The following is a 23,852-nucleotide window of genomic DNA, read 5'->3' as shown; positions in this document are numbered from 1 at the left end:
AACTTGACCTAACTGGCGTATATTGAACACTGTCATCAATAATGGCAGACCTACACTTTCTTGTCTAGCACAAATAAAACATTAAACCCAACTGACTAACTGGAAAGCATAAATCAAGTCTTTTTTTTTTTTTTTTAACACATCTCTGTATTTATATATTAAATACAGGTGGGGGGAGGGGCATTGGGCTCTCCTTGTGCCCTCAGCTCCATTTCCGTTCACACACACACAGAGGCAGCAGGGGTGTTAGAGGTGGCAGCTTTGGGGGAGAATCAAGTTTTAACAAATTTCAAAAGATTGCAGTCACAGAGTTATAGTCTATGGCCACCATGATCATAGTCTGGAACTCAGTAATAGAACAAAACCAGAAAATTCCCAAATATTTGAAAATTAAACAAAGTACTTCTAACTCACGATAAAAGAAGAAATCACCACATAATCAGAATATGTTTTAATTGAATGATAATGAAAATATCACATTCAAATTATCTTTTGAAAACTACTTAAGAAAAAAAAGAGAAGAGTGAGAGAAGACATAATTTACCAAAATGAGGAATGAGATTCTAGTGATACTAAGAGATAAGAACAAACTGTAATAGAATATGAAATTCTTTTGAAAATAATAATACTTCTAAGAAAAACTCAACTTGCCAAAACTGGCAGGAAAGAAATTTAAAATCTGGATGGTTTTGTATCTGCCTAAAAATGAATCCATTAGGGGCACTAGGCTGGCTCAGTCAGGAGAGCGTATGACTCTTGATCTTAGGGTTGTGAGTTCGAGGCCCATGTTGGGGGTTGAATTTACTTCACAAAAAAAAAGAATTTAAAAAATGAATCCAGGGGCGCCTGGGTGGCTCAGTGGGTTAAAGCCTCTGCCTTCCGCTCAGGTCATGATCCCAGTGTCCTGGGATCAAGCCCTGCATCTGACTCTCTTGCTCAGCGGGGAGCCTGCTTCCTTCTCTCTCTCTGTCAGCCTCTCTGCCTACTTGTGATCTCTGTCAAATATATAAATAAAAAAAATCTTTAAAAAAAAAAGAATCCATTAAGTTTAATAGCCACAGTTTCAAGCTTTTAAGAGACATACTAATTTTCACACAAATTCTTCCCAAGAATAGAGAGAACACATCCCAACTTATTTTCTGAACCTAACATAATCTTGATACCAATACCCAATAGGAACATTGCAAGAATAAAGAATTAAAGTCAACTCTCTTTCATAAACATGGCAAAAATCCCTTTTAAAACTAGTCCCGAATCAAGTTAGCGATCTATGATATGTTAATATATAGTCACCAAGTAGGGATTTCCTAGGAATTAAAATACAGATAAACATTCAAAAGTCAATCAATATAATTCACCATATTAATAGAGGAAACAAATCATATGATCACCTCTGGAGATGTCAAGTAATGAAGCTACTTCATAAAATCCAAGATTGAAATCTCAGCCAAGTGGAAATAGTACAAAACTTTTTTAATTTGATGAAGGGCATTTATGAAAACCAAATTAAAAAAGCAAACCTGGTATTGAACTGTGAAATATTGAAAGCCTTCCATCTCCAATCAGGACTGACACAGAGATGCCTGCTATTACTATTTCTATTCCACACTGCACTGTCCCTGCCAGAGCAACAGGGCAAGCAGAAGAAGTAAAAGGTATAAGGAAAGGAAAAGAAGATATAAAAACCGTCTTTTCTCATAGACAATATGTTTGTATATATAAAAACTCAGAAGAACCTATAAATGAGAGGTGCCGGGCATCTTAGTCCATTAAGCCTCTGCCTTCAGCTCGGGTCATGATCTCAGGGTCCTGGGATTAAGCCCTGCGCCGGTCTCTTTACTTGGTGGGGAGCCTGCTTTTCCCTCTCCCTCTGTGCTTTCTCTTTCTCTCTCTTGCTTTCAGATAAATAAAATCTTCTTTTAAAAAAAGAACCTATAAATGAGCTTAACATAGTAAGTAAATTTAACAAGGGCACTTGATAGAAGTTTAATAATACAAAATCTGAATTTCCATGAACAATTACAATTAGAGAATTGAATTTAATAAATTTTAAAAACCTGTAATAGCATCAAAATATAAGATCTTTAGGAATACATTTCACTAAAATGTGCCTGGCTTACAGTCAAACCAAGAATCCAATTTCTTGGATTGGGGGATCTTAATTTTAAAATATATAAAATGGAAAAGCATTATTCAGGAATTAATCTAACATACACTGCACTAAACAGAGTCTTACACAATAATTCCATGAAAGAGACTTTCGACACTGATCATGATTGTGACTTGACAATTCGAAAGAAGCTGCTGTACTGATATAAGTGGGGAAAAATAACTCAGAAAGAGGCTCAACACACTCCCAGTTGTTTTTACTGCAAAAGAATGGCGTATGGCCCAACTTTATTCAATGGATTCATCTGAAGCAAATTTTTCTACTTCACATTAAAGATCCATTTAGCTATATATCAGGATATACAGCAGCTAAAAGCACCTCTTGGCAAAATCAACCCATTTTCGGAGTCAGAGCTGACTTCACTTCCAGCAAATTCTGCAGAACTACAAAAATATTTAAATCCATACACATGGACCCAACAGTGTCCTAGCTATTCATGGGCCAGGGGGGATTAGCAAGAAGCAACAAAGAAAGCAATTAGAATACTACTGTAACAAACATTTCATTCCATTAGAAAAAAATCAACCACAATGTTCTTTGTTCAAAAGAATGGCAAAGTGAAGGACCTCTTGCCAAAAGCAATTGCAGTACATTAATATTAAACATGATCTAATGAAGTCAGAAGTTGTTTGGGGAAAACATTCACCACAGTAAAGGCATACTCTGCATGATAAATTCTTAGCAGAAAAGAAGGGATTTAAACCTCTTTCCTTGTTTCACTTGGGATTGATTTTTTTTTTCATAGTGAAACAAAAATAAATAAATTAAAGAAAGAATAATGGGCGGAGAAGGAAGGAGAAAAAAAGATCGAAATTACAACAGCTCACATTTTTGCCTGAAAAGGGATAAAAAGGAGGCATATTACTCAAGTGCTTAATACTCTCATAAATTTAAAATGTCTGAATTTAAGAAGAAGGCTTATCTTGGCATGGTATAAGAGCTCTGAGTTTGAGAAATTGTTCTGGTTTTATAGCTGCCCCCAAATTAAATAAGTAAATAATAAGTAATCTCTTTCCTCTACCCCCAGCACAGATCTTCCCTCTTCCTCAGCACAACAGGATGGATGAAATTCCCTTTGGGCTTTGTAACCATTTCAGGAGACAGATGATTCACTGGGAGAGGATGATTCCCTCTTTGGGCAGGAGAGGGAAAAAAAAAAAAAAATCTGGCACCGCTCCTTTCCCATTTGACCTCCTTAAAAGGATCTTTTCTGAAGCTGTTAATCCGAGCTACTAAAATAGCAAGCAAGTATTCTTTATTAAAGTTCAAATGGAACTGCCAACAGAAATGAGAGAATGTGTTTCTTAAAAACCTAGGGCAGAGGTTTTCCACATGATGGACAATTGCTGTTACTTGTTTCACTCTTCATTTTGTGGCTCTGTAAAGGCTTTATACAAATAAACATGACAGGTCTTTCGATGGGGGCGGGTGTGTGTGTGTGTGTGGGCAGGGGGGAGGGGTGTGTGGCCTTAATGGAAACCCGACTGGTAATCAGTGCTGCTATCTCCTCGTTGCCAGCTGGTTCCCAGACACACACACACACACACACACACACACACACACACACACACACACACAGGCATGTACACACAAACACAAATCCCTAATGTGATGATTCAGCAATTTCATGGACCTTAAATTTGGCAATAGTCCTCTAGTGCACGCCTCGGGGGAAATTAAAGAACACAGGTTGAGGATTCTGGCAGGTTCATAATCGTGTGCTTTTGGCAAAAACTCAGGGCAAAGCCAGACACCAACTTTAGGCGACTCTAATGGTCTACAGCGACTTTTAAATACATGCAGTTTGCAGCTTGTCTGAAAATGCTAACAAAAGGATCGCAGAGCAGAGAGTGGGAAGGGGAAGAAAAGAAAAAAAAGAAGAGCAAGAAGGGACAAAAAGGAAAGGCAGAAGAGAAGAAAGAAAATAAAGAAAAGAGAATCACGACAGCAGAAAATAGACATGGGGGAGGGGAGAGAAATAAAAAGACATTTCCAAAAATCAAAATCGTTTATCATCCCATCTGAATGAACACATTCTCTTCTTAGACAAATAATTAGAAAGTCATCGATGGAATTAAGTCTGTGTCTTTCCAGATGAACGTGATGCTCATGATCTGAATCTTGAAATTTCCAAGTTTGAAGTATGTCTTATTGAAAGACCACAGCGAGACCTAGCTTTTGTAAGATGTATTAACTGAAGGAAATGCAAATTATGTGGACTTCATTAAATCCCCTGCACAGTCTGAACACGCACTGGCCAGGAGCGAGTCACCTGTTGACATTTACCCGTAGATGTTGTGCCGTGGCCCAGAGGATACAGGGACAAGGGAGATTATTAGAGGAACACAGCAGGTTATTTCTACCCTGGCGACAGAATGCCTACTTCTAATCGGTATATAAATGATCTTTTAACAATGTCCGTAACACCCAGGTTCCACCTCAGTATTTGAATGCCATCTTCTCCCACAAGGCAACCACTGGGATAGATATTTACAGTTTTTAGGATAAGACTACAAAAGATTCTCCTAGGATTGAATGTGAGGATTTATTTCCTGTATTGAGAGAAAAATAGGAACACATAGAGAAATGAGATTTAGAGCAGAAAATCAGATTACTAGACTAACCACGACATTGATTAAAACAACACGTCCGCACTGACTGACTGGGGAGTGGGAAGTTCTGAAATACAGCTCAGTCCTGTATCAACTGTTAGTGCGTAGGTTGGAGGTTGTCTGTGACATGGTCAGGGGTATTTTCCAGAAGACGGATGCAAGGAAAAAATACTTTAGACTTATTTTTTTTTTTCAATAAGGAACTGGTCTATGTATTTGTTTTAGTAATGGTATAAATATCACAATTAATTTGCTTTCTATTTTTTTCAGTGGCTCTAGGAGGCACATATATCACGTTTTGGATTGAATACTATTTTTACTCCATTGATATTTTTATTCTATCTTTTTTTTTTTTAAAGTTTTTATTTATTTGACAGAGAGATCACAAGTAGGCAGAGAGGCAGGCAGAGAGAGAGGGAGAGAGAGAGAGAGAGGAGGAAGCAGGCTCCCTGCTGAGCAGAGAGCCCGATGTGAGGCTCGATCCCAGACCCCTGAGATCATGACCTGAGCCGAAGGCAGAGGCCTTAACCTGCTGAGCCACCCAGGCGCCCCTTTGATCTTATTCCTTTCTTGACACATTTTTGTTTTTCCTGATTGACTTTTTTATTCCTGTTTTACTATATCCACATACATTTTTGTAAACAACTTCAAATACTCTATGTGAGAAGGAAGGACACGAATAAGAAGCAGATACATGATAGATAGATAACCCCAGAGATGAAGAGTGAGACACTCAACCAACCCAGAAATGAAGAGTGAGACACTCAACCAACTCAACCAAGTCCCCTAATACTATATTTAACGTAAGTGCAGACTTCTAATAACAAGGAGAGTATAACTAAATGATTCCACTTATATAATATGCAAAACACGCAAAACCAATCTGTGGAGTTATAGAGTACATTCGGGGGTAGTAAAACTATAAAGGAAAGAAAGAAGTGTGTGCCATAAAAATCAGATTGGTTACCTTCAGTTAAGGAGAAACTGGGTAGTGATGAGACGGGACACAAAGAGGTCTTCTTGTTCTATTTCTTTACCTGGGTAATTGTTAAAAAGATATTCCTTCTGTGATAATTCACTGAACTTTATATTTCTGCTTTGTCTTCTTTCTATATGTGTATTATACTTCCTGAAAAGGTTAAAATAATATATACTGGGGCACCTGAGTGACTCAGTCATTTAAGCATCTGCCTTCAACTCAGGTCATGATATCAGGGTTCTGGGATCGAGCCCTGCCTTGATCTCCCTGTTCAGTGGGGAGTTTGTTTCTCTCTCTCCTACTCCTCTTCCCCCTGTTCATGTTCTCTCTCGTTCAAGCTCTTTCTCTCTCTCTCAAATAGATAAAATCTTTTTTAAGATTATATATACAATTATATACATCTATATATACAGAGAGAGAGAGAGAGAGAGACAGAGAGAGAGACAACCACGATGAAAATAAAAACAAAGGCTTGCATAACAGAACAAGTTCTACTAGGACTTCTTTTTTTAATTTTTATTTATTTATTTGACAGAGAGAGAGAGATCACAAGGAGGCAGAGAGAGGGAAGCAGACTCCCTGCTGAACAGAGAGCCCGATGCAGGGCTCAATCCCAGGGACCTCGAGATCATGACCTGAGCCAAAGGCAGAGGCTTAACCCACTGAGCCACCCAGGCACCCCCTTCTAAAAAAAAATTTTATGTATTTATTTGACAGAGAGAGATCACAAGTAGGCAGAGAGAGAGGAAGAAGCAGGTTCCCTACTGAGCAGAGAGCCTGATGTGGCGCTCAATCCCAGGATCCTGAGACTATGACCTGAGTTGAAGGCAGAGGCTTTAGCCAACTGAGTCACCCAGGCACCCCTCCACTAGGATTTCTAAAAGCTTAAAAAAAAAAATAAAATAAAAATAAGAAGAGGGTTGATTATTGAAAAAGACAATGTCTAAATTCTGGACATTAAGAAGGTTGGAGGAATAGGCAGGAATGAAATGGATATTATCATTTCACAGAGCTAACTAAATCAATAGTCATCAAAATAGGAAGTATATACAGTCATGCATAATCCCTCTTATGACTGTTTTTACTGAGGGTCTATGTGGCAAGCAGTGTTCTGGGAGCCAGAGACACATCAGGGGAGCCGTGAACAAAACACAGAAGGTCTGTTTTCTCATGAAGCTTGCATTCTGGAGTGAAGAGTAAAAGGGAGGAAGAAAGTCGTGATAGAGAAGTAGATAGAGCATTCTAGAAGGAAGGGACAGCTCCCGTAGGTCCTCAGGAGTGGAAAGAGTTTGGTATATTTGAAAGACTGAAGGGCCCCTGTCCCTGGAATTCTCGAAGGGAAAGGACAGGACGGGGGTGAGGCGGGGGGGGGGGGGCAGGCAGATCCATGGCCTCAGGGCAAGCAGGGAGAGGCCATCCGTAGATTTGGGGCTTGGGGATGGTGCTTGGATTTTGGTGTGATGGATTTTAAGCAGGAGATGAACACAACTGGTTTACACTTTCAAAAGGCCATTTCTGACAACTTCATGAACAACAGCTTTTATGGAGGGAAGAGGCAACACTCCGGCGGCCATTGCCTTTGTGGGAGAGAGAGAGAGTGGCAGCTTCAGCGGCATCGCTGCTGGTATCACAGAGAGCGGACGGATTCAGGTGAGGCTGTAGATGGAGAGTCAGCAGGACGGGCTCACGGATCAATGTGGGAGGAAAGGAAATAGAATCACCTGCTCAGGTGGTGGCTGGCATCAGGGGTGGTGGTTGGCAGTGCTGACCTGGGGAAGCTGACATAAAGCAGGGCTGGAGGTAGAGGGAACCACAGAGGTCCATTCCAGCCCCAGGGAAGTGGGTGTCAGTTGGACACGCATGTGAAGAGGTCGCATGGGCATTGCCGATGGACCTGGACTATGCTACGGGGAGGTCTAAAATCTCAGAATGAGATGTGGTCGCTTAAGCGCAGGGTACAGACAAGGGACAGACTCAACTACAGAGAACAAACTGACGGTCACTAGAAGGGAGAGGCTGGGGACTAAGCAGTACACCTGTCGGGAGGAGCCATCGGGTGATGCATGGAAGTGTGCAATCTCTCTTCTCTACCCCAAAACTAATATCACACTCTATGGGAACTAACTGGAATTTAAATAAAAAGCTTAGAAAAAAAGAATATTGTACAGAAAAAAGATGTCCCAGGATGAAGTTCGACAGCGCTGCAATACTTAGACGTTGAACAGATGAGAAGAACCTAATCAAGCAAGACTAAGGAAAAGCAGGTCCAAACTCTGGATCATTAAGGAACACTCTGAAAATTAACCCTTTGTTCCCCCAGCCTAATGGGCTAAGAGGCATCTCCTGAGGGTCCTCTCCAGTGACTGAGGGGATTGCTGGCCCATGGGAAATCTGTCTATAGCACCCCACTGTGCCTCAGCATGTTGTGTTCTAGGATATGACCATGGGAATGAAAGGCCAAGAGTAATCAAATTGAGTACTTGGTTCACAGTAAATTCAGGTTTTTGAGCACAAAGTTCATAATAATATATCCCCCAAAGATATCTAATTAGGATGTTTTCAAAGACCCTTCTTCTAAGCCTCAGCCATCAATATTTAGTCTCACAACATCTGCAAACAGGCATTTTTTCAAAATTCTTTGTGGCAAAGGTGTGCATAGAAATTTTACTTTCCTTCAAGACCTAGAAAAATGTATACATACACTCTAGACATGTGTGTCGAATTAATGATTATGTTGAGCACTCCAAAATAACTAGCTGTTTCTAGAGAAAACTCTTTGGACAGAGAACTATCCATGTTACCAAAATAAAGAATGTTAAAATTATTTAGAGGCACATCAAAAACTCCCATGTGGTTCGGTGATAATACATGATTAGGAAAACTATGAAATCTAATGTTGAGTTTAATGAATATTGCAAAATTCAACTTGGTTCTTTTCTGATACTTACTAAAGATTTAGGAACTTTCTTTCTTTCTTAGAATTATTTTTTCAGATTTTATTTATCTGAGAGAGAGAGAGAGAGCTTGCATGCACGATGGGGAAGGGGCAGAGGCAGAGGGAAAGGGAGAAGCAGGCTCCTTCCTGAGCAGGGAACCCAAAGCGGGGCTCGATCCCAGGACCCTGAGATCATGACCTGAGCTGAAGGCAGACGCTTTAACCAAATGAGCCACCCAGGTGTCCCGATTAAGGAACTTTTACTTCTTGCTCTGAACAACTGAGTTTCCTCTTTAATATCAAACCTCTTGGGACACCTGTAGCAAGCCACCTTCCAGGCTTAGTGACTCTGGACTCTCTCACGACAGTCTCTCTGTCTGCAGTCTTTACACAGAAAGGCACTTTATCTTCTTACATCCCAATGTCTAGGCAGCAACAGAGTGACCTCCCTAATCTGCCAGCTTCCCATAGGATCCCATTTCAAGCCCAACCTTAAGAAAAACCTTCAATGATAAGAAAAACCAAGGCCCTTTACCCTACCTCTGACTCCTGGTAGCTTTGCTAATTAAAACCAACATCACTCATAAAAGGGCCTGCATCCCTACGAATCCCCCAAATCTGAATATCATCATTATTGTGTCACTGACAGCAAAATCAGACCTCTGTACCAACGTGTCACAGTTTGATCTCATTTAACTATTTACAGAAAAGCATGATGACAAGTGATTTGTGGACTTTCTTTCCTATTAAACAATACATGTATTTTTTAAACAATAAATCAAGCTTCTTAGTGTGCAAAAAAATTGAAACAAAATACTCTTCAGCATTTGCCTGCACTGCACATTTGCATTGTCAAACAACTTCCCCCTTGGCTGGGATCCCTAATTACCTTTATTTTCCTTCTGCTCTGTCACAGAGATAAATGACCATATTTATTTGATTTAGTTGAGGGCACAGTGTCCCACAGAGCATTTTTACAGATGTCCGTTGCCAGAAAAAATTTAAAACAGGTTTACTGGGGCCACTGGTTCTAAAATATTCATAGGAACTGTGTAACTTTTGGATATTTTCCTCTCCACGTTGTGGAAGAGACAGGAAGTGAAGGAAAGTGTCCTCAAAGGAGTGGTGTCAACATACTCTTGGTCATCTCTCTTCTTTTTTTAAAATTCTTTCAGTCTCTTAATCCCTGTTTTTCACTTTCTTGTGCGAGATACTTCTGAGAAGAACCCAAGTGTACCATGTTCAAGATGGATTATTGAAAGAAAGAAAGAGCGAGCTTTATACAACAACCAAAGCTGTTCTACATGAGACAACACTAAATTTTTGTGGTAATTCGTGCCACCAAAGTCAACTAGCAACTTCCAGGTTAGAAAGCCCTTTTGGAAGTGGTTTGGGCTTCATGGACGGAGATGAAAAATAGTCAAATGGGAATGGATGATAACGTGCTGGGAACACAGGGCTGAGTTTGGATGGGAAATGTTACAAGATGGCAGCCAACGAGGTGACAAGGTGACTATAAAAGACCCAACACAAAATCATCACTCATCATCAACATGAAAAGTGTTTATTTTGCCTTCCTAGCAGTATTCCACAAACCAAGCATATATTTCAATGTGAGGACATGGATTCTGGCCCTGAGTCACCAGGCTGTGGGGCAAGAATCACCTCTGGAAGATGCTGGCCGGCCGGAAGAGCTCTTCTAGCTCCTCAACAGAGGTGCCGCAGTTCCACTTAAAACTCTCATCTAGTGGAACAGCAAAGATCTCTCATGCCTATTTTTAAATGCACATTTTTAATATGCAGTATAATGCTACTCTTTAACAAACTCTTTACTCCCTGCTTCTCTGATGAAGCTTCCCGTGGTCTTGAAAGGGGTTGTTAACCCAAGAATGGATCACACTCATTCTGCATGAGTAAGTTGAGAAACACTCCATTAGGGCTTCCAGTATTTAACAGAAAGAGCCGTCTCTCACCTCTGAGGAGATGAGCCAGCTGCTCGGTGATGAGCTCAGGAGCCTCCTGGAGGATCTCTTTCACCACAAGGGAAGAGGAAGACTCTTGGAACTCAAGGCCACCATCGCTCTGCTCCACCTGATGAATGACTTTGACAACCGCTGATTCTAAGGTTTTGTCCTCACTGTAAAGCAAATGGAGGAGAGAAACACAAAGAGATATAGCACATTTTCTGGAAGTATGTAACCTCTACTCCCACACAAATGACTTCCTCTCAACAACCTAAAATCTGAGTAAGCTCACATGACTCGGAAGACAGGACCCTTATTCTAGGTGCCTTCACATTCCATTTCAGTGAATTCACTCCCCAAGAGTCTCAGTAGGTAGCCCCCCCACACCTCAGCACTTCTATCTTGTTTTGCTATTGGTAAATGATAATAATAATAGCAATAACCAATAATAGCTAACATTTACTAGGCTTCCATTACTGGCCAGACACTATTATCAGACCAGATAGAATATCACTACATCTTATACTATAAAATGACCCTATGAAATGGCTTCTAATAAAACTCTCATTTTAAAAATAGGGAAATGGAGGCACAAAGAGGCTAAGAAATTTGTCCAAGGTTACAAGGCTTGTAAGCAGACTAGCCTGTGTTTAAACTCTGATAATCTGGTTCCAGAACTTGCACATGCAGTTCCAGTGGTGGAGAAAAGCTATACGGGCTGACTTATTTCCACAGTCATCCTTTACATGAGATAAGGTGGCTTTATCAGAGGCCTCAAGAAAGATGTGAATAAGACTCATGTTGGTCTTCCCATCTCCCAGAAACCAGAAACAAATGAGTGGCAACAAAAGACACAGAGATCTTTATTTATTTTTGGAAAGCATTCTGTTTCATAAACCGTCCTAAAGCTGGAGTTCCCAGCACCGGTCCCAACACCAGCTAAAGTTTTTCAGTTTAGCTGGGAACAAAACTCTTCCAAGGATTCTGACTGACACATACGTTGCATAGCTCACTCCTTGGCTTCTTGCATTACTTGCATTAGTTGGTTTGAAAAAATTAACACATACATTTAGTCAAGTAGGCAATCACCCTGAGCACCAATAATTGAAGTCAGTCAAATAAACTCCCAGTAACTCTCAGCCAGTTGTCAACAACTTATTAATAAATACTCAAAAGAATTTATATTTCAAACAGCATGGGGATAAAAATAGCCCCATGTAGGCAGACTGTTTCCAAAACTCTTTATAACAAATGATTGGCATTACCATGTATGAGTACCTGAATACACTTCCTACAATACCTGAATACACTTCCTACCAAGGGTTAAATAAAAAATTAGATAATTGTACAAGTTCTTCTTTCATGTGTACTCACCTCAATACCCCCTGTGAATATCCTAAACTATTAGCAAATTGGCAAAGTATGCAAGAAAGCTATTGTCTCAAACTCGAGGTGTTTCACTGGTAGTTACCAGTGAAACATTTGGTAGCAACACCGAGCTTCTCAAAAGAGCATCTTTGTGTTGGGTTGGGAAGTCCTTGCAGGCAGACAATTGGGCTCATTCCTCTTTATGTACATGTACATTCCTGCACCAACTGGCACTTACTGAAGGAGGCAGAACACCCAAGTTTAATCCAAACTATTCCAATAACTGCATGTGGTACCTCGGACAAGTCATTTGCAACAGTGGGGTTTCGATTTCTTGTCCATAAAATAACGAATTCAAGCTACGTGAACTTCAGAAATCCATCCTGCTCTTATAGTATTAAATGCTATGAATGAATGAGCCGATGATCAGATGACTTTCATAGATGATGCATATGATTTTTCATTTCACCCCTGAGATATCTTTCTTAAGAACCTTTCAGTTTTACTTCGTGTTTAATTTCAGTTTTCATTACATATTTACAGCATCAATATTCAGGACTGTTTTGTTGCTATAATACACCATCTGAAATTGTTCAAAATGATAATCTTGGTCACTGCTACAAAAACTTTCCACTCAAAGGTGCATATTTGAACATGCATATTTGAAATGCAAAAGTCAAAAGAGAGGACTAGGATAACCCACGCTTTGCCATAAGAGAAGAAAAAATATTCTTTTCCCTCTGATGCCCTCTGCCTTTAATGCAATCTCCCTCAGGTCACAAAAATCCTTTCTCCATCAAGGCCTTGATTCAAGGATCAAACCTCCCTCCAGACCCTTACCTGGCCAGCACGTTGCTGCCAACAAGTGTTAGAGATAACTTCCCTTCATCATTGAGCTGATGCAGGTTAATTTCGTCTCGGAATATGTGGAATGATTCAGAGATATTGAGCTCTTCTAAAATAAACCTTGTCTCAGTGAAATAATTGAATTCGGTTCTTGGTATGTTCAGCACCGGCAAACAGAGAACCCCAGGTGGACTGACCTGCGGAGAAGAGAGTTGACTGATTCACCGCCAGCAGCAGGAGGAGAGAGCACAACTCCATTTGCTTCAAGCCTGAGGGCGACGGTAAAGGGAACAAACGTCTTTGGGCTTTACTCACCCGTATGACTTGCAGAATCAGCTTCTCCAGCACCCAGTTAGCAGAGCATTAGCTACAGGTAAATGGCCCCTAATATTTTTTAATCTCTTGTTATTCTTTTATGTCTTTTTTTTTATTTTTATTTTTATTTTTATTTTTTTTTAAAGATTTTATTTATTTATTTGAGAGAGAGAGAGACAGTGAGAGAGAGCATGAGCGAGGAGAAGGTCAGAGAGCGAAGCAGACTCCCCGTGGAGCTAGGAGCCCGATGTGGGACTCGATCCCGGGACTCCAGGATCACGCCCTGAGCCGAAGGCAGTCGTCCAACCAACTGAGCCACCCAGGCGTCCCATTCTTTTATGTCTTATTTCAACCCCTTTACAATTAAAACACACACACACACACACACACACTCATATGTTCATATGTTCATAAAAACATTCATACGTTTTTATGAAATGGGCAGAAAACTGGAATGATCTCAGCAGGGCAGATGAAGACTGTGGTGATACAGAAGGGCAGATATGTCCCATCTTCATGGGATGCCTGCCATTCAGCTCCAGCTGGTAGCTTACACACAAAAATTCCAAGTCCAGGATAGGTGAACTTTTCAATTACTCAAGAAAAGCTGGAAATCTAGATTTGGGGCTGTTATCGTGATGTGTGTTACCATTTATTTTTCTAAATTGGAAATACTGGGTAGGTTAACAAAAACTCTTTTATGAGCGAGATTTGGCCCACAAACTACCAGATTGTGATCTCAACCCATTTCTTATTTTTAAAATCATATTAATAACAAGTCTCTTATTAAAAAATTATGGTAAGAAGGGGAAATAGGTGAGGGGTGGGAGTTGCAGAATTTCAAGTTCACAAGACACACTTACTTTTCTATAGGAATTTTTTTAAAAAAATAAAGGTGCTTTTAAAAATTACTATGAGTGCACAGTGATAAACCCCAGATGTCTCTGAGAGAAGGTGGGGTTTGGTAACACTGAATTTTTCATAAAGTAAATGGACTTTGTTCTCACATCATCACTAGCTCTATCAAAGCATAGTGCTTATTCTATAATTTCAATACCTTTTTCGTCCATCTCCCTCCTAGCATTAAGAAAGCAGGGATTTGGGGCACCTGGGGGTTCAATTGTTTATGTGTCTGTCTTCAGCTCAGGTCAGGATCTGGAGTCCTGGGATGTCACCCTGCTTGGGGCTCCAGGCTCAGCAGGGAGTCTGGTTCTCCCTCTCTCTTTGCCCCTCACCCCTGCTCATGCTCCCTCTCTCTCCTTCTCTCCCTCTCTCTCTCAAATAAATAAATAAATAAAGTCTTAAAAAAATAAAAAGGAGGCAGGGATTTTTGTCTTCTTGGTTCAGTTCTATTTCCTAGTACATAAAACAGTCTGGCACATAGTAAGCATTTAATACATATTTGTTGAGTGAAATAAAGAAATCACCCACTTCTATAACATACAAAGCACAAGGCCATTCCAGCAAAGTGACTTTTCTCTTACCTGTCAGGCTAATCCTGAATCACAGCTGTGCAATAATCATTAGGAATTGAAGTATGGTAAGTTATTTTCCTTAATAAATTGAGTTGTATCAAACTCCTGATATTGAAACTTGAGTCAAATGCATGTGGCCTGAGGCCATGGTGGGGCAGCACCTATTTTGAGGTTAGGATCAGAACTAGGTTCTAGCCTCAGTCTCTGCTGTGTGACTTGGAGAAAGCCATTTTCCTTTCGGAAACTCAGTTTAACACATCTGTAGAATGGGGCTTCCCTACCAGAGTGAAAAGTTTTTAAATGGAGCCATACATGGCAAGTTGCACAGCTCTACATTGATTCTATGTGTTAATGTGTTAATACTCTCAGAGGAAGTCACCACATTCTTGGAAAAAAATTCAAATGGAGATGCAGACCTTTGGTCAGGGGCAGGACCCAGTGAACTAAGAGGAATGCCCGGAAATAGGGCAAATGCCAGTAAATCACTCTTCAATAATTCCATATTTGTCCCCATGCTGAGTGGAGAGCCTTAGAAGAAGAGAAGAGATCACACATCTCTTTATCCATTTTATCTGTCACAACTACTTTCCCATTCCTCTGGGCTCATGTTATATTCAAGACATTGCAGTAGGTGGTGGTGGTGTTATTTATAATTTCCTTAAGAGTCCATGCCACCATTGGTCTAAAAACCAGTCTGGTTCAGTTAACTCTATGTTCTTGGGACAGGCAATATTTTTTTCCCTAGGAGTCCAAGAGTCCAGCTAATAGGATTAAACAATTTTAAAAAATATTTTATTTATTTATTTGACAGAGACAGATCACAAGTAGGCAGAGAGGCAGACAGAGAGAGGGGAAAGCAGGCTCCCCGCTGAACAGAGAACCTAATGTGGGGCTTGATCCCAGGACCCTGAGATCATGACCCAAGCTGAAGGCAGAGGCTTAACCCACTGAGCCACCCAAGCGCCCCAGGATTAAGCATTTAAATGCATGTCTTGACATAGGCACCTTTATCTCCTTATGCCAATTAGTCTCCCTCATAAATTTCAACAAATTTTAAGACAAATTCGACAATGAAGTCCGTATGTAGAGATCAGAATATTTTACCTGGCATTTTTGTCAGCTGCTGCCCTAAGCCATTCTTGCCACCCACAGCTCATTCTGGAAGACTGGGTTTCAAATGAATTTAAATCACTCTAGATCAGCTATGCACACTCTCAGAGCCAAGGATCCAAACAAAATTGGAATAAAACAAATCAGACTGTGGAAAATTAAAAATTCTGTGAAATTGGAAATAGCACCAAGACACTCATAATGTGTGTTTTTAGACTTTGAGGTGATTCATTATCATAGGCTGATGAATTTGATGAAATTGAAATTTTAAACAATTTATTAAAAGGTCTTTCCACCTCTGTAGGGACATTATAGACTTCACAGAGTACAAAGACTCTCACTCAAGGGAGATTATCGCAAACTGAGAATGACCTTGCTGCACAAGTCAGGGCTAAAAGGCAAGAACAGAATATAGATGTGACATGTGATACCTCTGTCACTGCAAATTCCAGCCAACATGCTGTGTCTCTCATGTAATGTTCATGCACCTATTTTTCTATTTCCAACAGTAAGGCTAACCAATAAGGATGATAAAGGAAAACAAGAAATTCTGACCCTTACTTTTGTTAGTTCCCTGAATTCTCATAAAAGTAAACAACTATCAAACATTTTAAAAAAAAATTTTATTTGAAACCATTGATCTTACTGAAATAATGTTTCACGAAGAAAGTAAATAAAAAATAACTAGACAATGCCTGACGTATAGTAGATGACCAACATATATGTGTTGTTTAATGGATTATAACACATTATTCTCTGCAACACTAAACCAGAACATGAAAATTTAAGGGAACAGGTTCCTCACTTTTCCAGAAAATGTTTGTTCTTATGAGTCCCATCATAATTAAAATACAAGAAGCATAATCTTCTTTCCACTCACCTTGTCTAGAAAGTAAGCATATGTGAAGGCAGAAATGAGAGAATCCAAGTCACACGATTTATGTCCAATAACCACATGGACCTTCTCCAAGCGTTTGCTCCGATTCTGAAACAAATTCAAACAAAACGTCAGAATTTAATGTGCAACAGATCAATATAAAAAAGACATTTTTCAATATTTTTTTCAAACGTATTCCTCAGCGATAGTCACACACAATTGCAGAAATTCATCAATTCATCGTGAAGTTTTAGATGAGGACACAAACTTGCAGAACATGTTCAACATTCAGAAAGGCCCAAATTCTAGTGCATCGTCAGGAACAGAAAAGTCCTGGTGGGTTCACAACCTCCAGAGGTTCCCCAGGTGACATCTGCAAGTGACCTTCACATGTAGAGGACAGGGCGAGACCAAAGAAAGAGGCAGACCCCTCCAGATGGGTAGGTGGTAGTTTAATAAACAAGCCTACTTACAAGGCTTGTCTTGGACGCTTGCAAGATAGGTAGATCTTCACACCCACCTGCCAGAATCTTAAAATTTTATACAGGGGACTTCACTGGGCTCAGTCACGTGTGGTCTCAAAATCACATTACTCTGTCAAGGCTGCATCCTTGGAACAGCTCCCACTGTGGGAATGGTGGACAAAGTGTATATTCCAAGGAAGAGGATGAAAAGCCTCCAATTACCTGAGTCTAGCTCATGAGCCAGCCATTAGTCATGTCCTCCAGATGACCTTTTCCAACAAAAATGTGGTCTTGTTAAGATTATTACAGTCTAACTTGATATGAATTGTGTCTCTGAGTCATAATTTTTTAGTAAAAGATTATTTTGGTCCAAAGGGAAGATCCACAGTATCGTGGTCCCTCTTTATCTGCAGGAGACACATTCCAAAACCCCCAGGGGATGCTCAAAACTGCTGATAATACTGAATCCTATACTCTGTCTTTTCTTATACATACACACCTATGTATGTGTAAGCTATGTAAAGCTTCTAAGCGAGGCAGGGTAAGAGATTAACAATAACTAATAGTAAAATAGAACAATTAGAGCAATATACTGTAATAAAAGTTACATGAATGTGGCCTTTCTCTCTCAAAATATCTTATTATACTGTACTCAACCTTCTTGTGATGACCTGAGATAATGAAACTCCTAGGTTATGAGAAGAAGAGAGGTGAATGACACAGGCGCTGTGACGTAGTGTTAGGTTACTAATGACCTTCTGACAATGTGTCAGGGGAGGATCAACTCCTTTCAGACCACAGTTGACTGTGGGTAATGGAAACTATGGAAAACGAAACCATGGATGGGCAGAACTACTGTATTCTATGTCATGTCCTTATATAAGATATTCTTTTTAAGATTTTATTTTGAGAGTGAGAGAGAAAGAGAGCATGTACAAGTGTGGGGAGGAGCAGAGGGTGAGGGAGAGAGAGACTCTCAAGCGGACTCTGTGTTGAGCAGGGAGCCCAACGCAGGGTTCGAGCCCATGACCCTGAGATTCATGACATGAGCTAAAATCAAGAGTCAGACCAACCAACTGAGCCACTAAAGTGCACCTAAGTTGTTCTTAATTTGAGAGATGGAGTGACTTTTTTCAATTGTCCTTGGCATGCAACACACATTTTGGAAATGATTTATTTTTCATGCCACATTTTGGTAACAGGTTATGTTCTCTCTGCATTGTACTCTGTAGTTTAGCAAATGAAAGCAGTAACATTTTTTCCTCCCCCCAGGAAAGGGATATGATTAGTATTATTGCTCTTAAAATACAATCAGTTGTGATTAAAAGTGTAAACAGTCACCTCTATGGAAGAGAAGACATACTGTTTTCTTTTTCTTTTTTTTAAAATTAACATATAATGTATTATTAGCCCCAGGGGTACAGGTCTGTGAATCACCAGGTTTATACACTTCACAGCACTCACCAAGACATACTGTTTTCTTTCCAGGTTAACTTCAATAGTTACTTAAAATTCCTTTCTAGAAGGCTGTACTCTTTGTGAAATACTGTGTTGGAAATGCCAAAGAAGCGCTTGGTTCTAGAAAGTTCCACAGCAATGCTGTCCGATAGTGATAACTGTAACCTAAATTAACTTCTTTATAGTATGTCAGAGATGGCACATAGGTGTCCTTTCTCTACTTTTCACCCTTTGTTTCAACTTCTCTTTTTAGGACTGACTAGAAAGCCTACTCAATTGCAGTATCACTCAAAGAGGCTATTAAAAAAAAATTACACTGTTCATGACTATTCCAAAAAGCAACTTATTCTTTTTCTACAGAAAAAAGGACAAAGCATTATTTATCAATCTCCTAGGTATTTTACAAATAGATCTATGAAGTTGTTATTGTTAGTATGGGACTACTGATGTCAGAGTCGGAAACAAGTTTTTAAACAACCAGGCTATGGCCCAAGAAACACAATAAAGTAAATCTTGAAGGAGATTAAAGAGTCTATCAACACAGAGAGTGAGAGCAGGATCGATATTGCAGATGAGTCATCTAATATGTGCTACTGCTAAATTAAAATAAACATATGTTTTTTCAAATATATTGAGATACTGATCTTTAGTAAAAAAAAAAAATGACTAGAACGTATGATATAAACTCTCTGAATGTGATTACAATTCCCTCCCCTTCATCACCACCAACTTTAACCCCACTTCCTTCCTCTCCCAGCTTCCTCCATTTAACTTCATAAATGTATCGCTGGCTCACGTATAGCCTTGGGGGTTCTAGCCTAGGCCCAGTTCTCATCTGAAAGCCAGACTACCTCCCCTGTGCAAGACTGTCAGATATTCTAGAGGCACCTAAAGAAATTTAAGTAAATGGAATTATACTCCATTACAACACAAACAAATGCATTAGGAAATCTTATTACCGTAGAAAGCCTTTCTTCCGAGAAGTTTGAAGGTCTAAGTAGACATTACCTCATTTCTCCTCTCAGAACTTGTAAGGCAGACAGTAAGATTAACAATATATTTTACAGGTCAGTGGAGTCTGTGATGGGTCAGGATTATCCCTAGACCCCATGATCCAGTACAGGGAGCCCTCTCCCTTGCCCTCCACCAACCACTCCACAATGCTATAATGACGTCAGCATCTACAAAATGAGTGAGCATGGGGTTGAGGAAGAAAAGAGAACATTAAATATGCATTCTAAATATAGTGAGGCTTCAGACATTTATAACATCAAGATTACCCCAAGGCTGACTTATCTGTTTTCTTATCTAAGTTTGAAACTTCCTGGGCACAGCTGTTCATTCGATACTCAACTTTCATGAAAGACATGGGGAATATAAGAAGAAGACTTGTGTGTCAATTCACTTCCAAGTCTCAGCCAATTATTACTTAAAAAAAAGGAGAAGCTAACTAAGATTGTGAACTCAAAGCATGGTAGACCAATTCTCACAACTCAGGAATTTTCCAAAACTGTGATTTATTCATTCTTGTTCATTTAAAGAGAAAATAGTATTTAGCATCTTACTGGTCAGACTATAGAATGTCCCAGTACAAAATCTTGAGGGTTCTCTTCTCATGGTGCTACATGCCTCTCTCCTAAGACTCTCCTGCCTCTCCTCTGATCTCCCTTCTTCCCACACATCAACCTCCCTCATACTCGTGGTCTCTTTGAGTGCCATTTGCTCCCATCTGCTATTTGTACTCCATGACCCAGGACCAAGGCTCCAACTCTATCTTTACCCCACCACCTACCTTCACCAAAATGTGCCATGCTCGTCCCACACTCTCAGGGACTGATTGGCTTCTCTGTAAGCAATTCCACACTTTCATTTTAAAGAGACCTTCCAGGGATTCTGACACAGTCCCAAAAGATGGCCAGAAATTTCAAGTTGGCTGAAAATACTGGACCAGATAAGAGACATCACAACCAGAGCTAACTTTGATGCCTGCCACTGAGCCTTAAGAATGAGAGGCTCAGGGGCACCTGGGTGGCTCAGTCGTTTGGGCTCCTGACTCTTGATTTTGGCTCAGTTCATGATCTCAGGGTCCTGGGATCAGCTCCACATTGGGGACTTTGCTCAGTATGGAGTCTGCTTGGGATTCTCCCCATTCCCTCAGCCCTCCCCCTGCTTGTGCTATCACTCTCTAAATAAAATCTTTTAAAAAGGTGACAGTCTTGAGGCACCTGGGTGGCTCAGTGGGTTAAAGCCTCTGCCTTCGGCTCAGTAATATTCCGTGATCCCAGGGTTTTGGGATTGAGCCCCACATCGGGCTCTCTGCTCAGCAGGGAGCCTGCTTCCCCCCCCCCACCTGCCTCTCTGCCTACTTGTGATCTCTGTCAAATAAATAAATAAAATCTTAAAAAAAAAAAAAAAAGGTGACAGCCTCGGCCTCAAAAAATCTCAGATGTTCCTAAGTGCTTGTACCCTACCAAAAACCACTAAGATATAATTAAAGTGCAGCAAAAGTTAGATATTATCACAACCATGTACCAAAAGACTTCTTCCTGCTTCGAGGAATAGAACATGAAATTAGTTATGTAAACTCAAACACTAGGTGAGCTCAAGGAATGGGTAGGATTTGGGTTCTCAGATTGGGGGTCAACAACCAGAGAATGCAGGCTCCACTTTCAAGCTTCCCACCACAGATGACCTTGGCTGTGTGAACCTAATGAGAACAGAGGTCAAGTCCTGGCAATAAAGTCTAGGGACGGATTTCAGGTGTGTCCGGATTTCAGGTAATGGAGATCCCTATAATGTCTGGTCTACTCTGTGCCAGTGGTCCCATCTATAGGGGCAACAGTGAACCAGGTTCCTGGAACTGAGAAGGGACTTTTGACCACAGTGACACTCCCTGGATCTGTGCCTCTCCTAGCAGGTCTGTGAACCCTTTCCTACTTCACATCTCCACATATTCATAGACTCGAAGATGTCCAATCTTCATATCTATGTCCCTTGACACAATTCAAAGTGTGGTCTGAATTATTCACAAGCAGAAAAATTATGTCCAAATAAAAGTGACAGTTTTATCAATTCAGTAATTATTGTCTCTCAACTAATATTTGTGCTATACAACAGTAAACTAAACAGACAAAAATCCCAGCCCTCATGGCTCTTGCATTTGAGTTCAAGGAGATATGAAGAGCCAAATAATTAGTTAGTAAGTTGAGGGGTAGGGTTCACTGGAAATGAGGATTATTTGAGGAGGTGATGTTTGAGAAAGTTCTAAAGTGAAGAAGTAGGACCTAAGGATATCTCAGGCCAGTGGAATAGCCAGGGCAAGGGCCCTGAGGTGAGATTACATGCATCTTGTTCAACAAATATTTACTGCCTAGTGTACATATTTTCTAAATGTGACCTTGTAAACTTTTACCAAGAGTGAACGGATCTGGAAAGTAAGTACCCATTCCCTGTTATTGACACAAGCACACCAAGCATTAAGCAATGTCAGGAGACGGAAGATTCATCACTAATGCCTAAACCCAATGCTGCACAAGCCCAATACAGAATGGAATCCTGATAACAGGTAGAAATAGATACTGTACTGCTTTGTCATCTACACTTCCAAACAGATGGGCAGAATCTTTCCTTAGTCAATGTATAAAAGAAGATATATTGAACATGCCAGTATCCCAGATCACAATTCTGATATGCTTTCAACGTGTAATTCTATACGACACGAAAATGAGACTTCTTAATGAAGTTTACTTATCTCTTCTAAAAAGCCAGCAAAATGCCTACGCATTCAGATACAACTGCCCATTAAAAGAAATTGCACTTGTCAGGCAAAAGCACTTTCAAATACACCCACGGAAAGCAAAATCGATTGGAAAGAGGGTTTCCAGGATCTTGCCAGAGGCCTAGGCCCCTCCATCAGTTTCCTCATAGTTATATCCTCTGAGAAACAAAACTGCTCCAACCTATAACTTGACACATCTAAAGTCCCATGATTAACATTTGGTCAACAGCTCTTGTGATACAGTTATGACTTCTCATACCCATCCTCCCCAAAGCATTTTTCTTAAAAATACTATGAAAATATTTTCAAAAACAATGAACTGAAATGAATTTTGTTCTGAAAACATTGCAGACAAAATCTTCAGTTATTGGGACCCTGTCTTTTCCTAACACCCTAAAGCAAGGCATGTTTCTTAGGCCTTCATCCTTAACCAACAAATGAAAAAGCAGGAAAAAATGAAGGCTCTTGATGTATTGGGTTATATCTCCAAAGAAACCCAGGTAAAGAGGAGAGTTGGAAGTTGAGCTAGTGCTTCCTTGACTACTTCTAATTCCAAGTCAATGAGGGGTTTTCCTTCCTGGAAGCTGGCTGTGGGTGGTCCAGAAAAGGGCCCTGGTTTTTCCCCAGGAGACCCCATGCTCCTGCGGCTACCATGATTCTAAGTGAGAAGACAGAGGTTGGGTGGAAGGTGTCACACCTAACATGCAGCTCATGACCCCAAAGGTCCCCAACCCCATCCAAGTCACAGTCACCAGGAAAGCCATGTAGGAGGAGATACAAAAAGGACCGCAGGCAAGTGAGCAACAAGGACAAAGGCAATGCCCAGAGCAACCGGGTCCTCCAAAGGAACCCAGTCAGCTCTGCCAGAAATACATTAAGTCCCATCCCTTGTTCATTCGGTAAACAAACAAGATGGTCTTGACTTGGGCCTGGGTTTAAGATAATATCCTCACCTCCTGAATGTCTCATAATCTCATTATTACCTGGAGAAAATTTGGGGCACAGAGGGAGAGGATGCCAGAGGGAATAAAGGACATGGAATCGAAGTCATTAAAAAAAAAAAGAGGGTAATGCTTATCATTGTGCAGATACTCAGAACACGGGGATTTTTCCTGCTAATTGAAACCCTTAGATTTTATTCTTTACTTTTGCTTATTTTTCCAGTAAGAAAAAAAAACCACATGGAATTATAAAAAGTTAGACACAACAAAAATTAATGAAACAAAGAATCATTGTTAACAACTCAATAATTATGGATTATTTCACACTGTTAATTTATACATATACATTAACACGTGTACTTTATAAAAATGGGGGGCTTCTATTCCCACTCCTTAGATACTTCCTTTTTTTCCACTTAAAAGTCTGCTATGGACCATGCTCCATGATCAAAACTATGAACCGTCTTCATTCTTTTCAGTTCAAGGGTGGCAACTGTATGAACACATACGTGTGTGTAAAATTTCTGGAATCACCATTAAGTGCCTTAAAAAAATCTCCA

General features: G+C 40.2%; 1 protein-coding gene across 6 annotated transcripts in view; it reads right to left on the bottom strand.

Moving 5' to 3' along the window:
- The window catches only part of PRUNE2 (prune homolog 2 with BCH domain), a 256,469-nt gene that overhangs the window by 187,857 nt on the left and 44,760 nt on the right, over positions 1-23,852 (bottom strand). For all 6 annotated transcript variants that reach the window (XM_044265862.1, XM_044265859.1, XM_044265857.1 and 3 more), the window contains exons 2-4: positions 16,655-16,759; positions 12,869-13,071; positions 10,670-10,833 (exon numbers count right to left, since the gene is read on the bottom strand). In XM_044265862.1, the coding sequence (XP_044121797.1) occupies positions 10,670-10,833; positions 12,869-13,071; positions 16,655-16,759 (472 nt within the window). The remainder of the gene's footprint in view (positions 1-10,669; positions 10,834-12,868; positions 13,072-16,654; positions 16,760-23,852) is intronic.

This window comes from Neovison vison, chromosome 9 (assembly GCF_020171115.1).
Source record: "Neovison vison isolate M4711 chromosome 9, ASM_NN_V1, whole genome shotgun sequence".
Taxonomy (NCBI): domain Eukaryota; kingdom Metazoa; phylum Chordata; class Mammalia; order Carnivora; family Mustelidae; genus Neogale; species Neogale vison.
The sequence above is the reverse complement of the archived record's forward strand: the minus strand, read 5'-3'. Positions and strand labels throughout refer to the sequence as shown.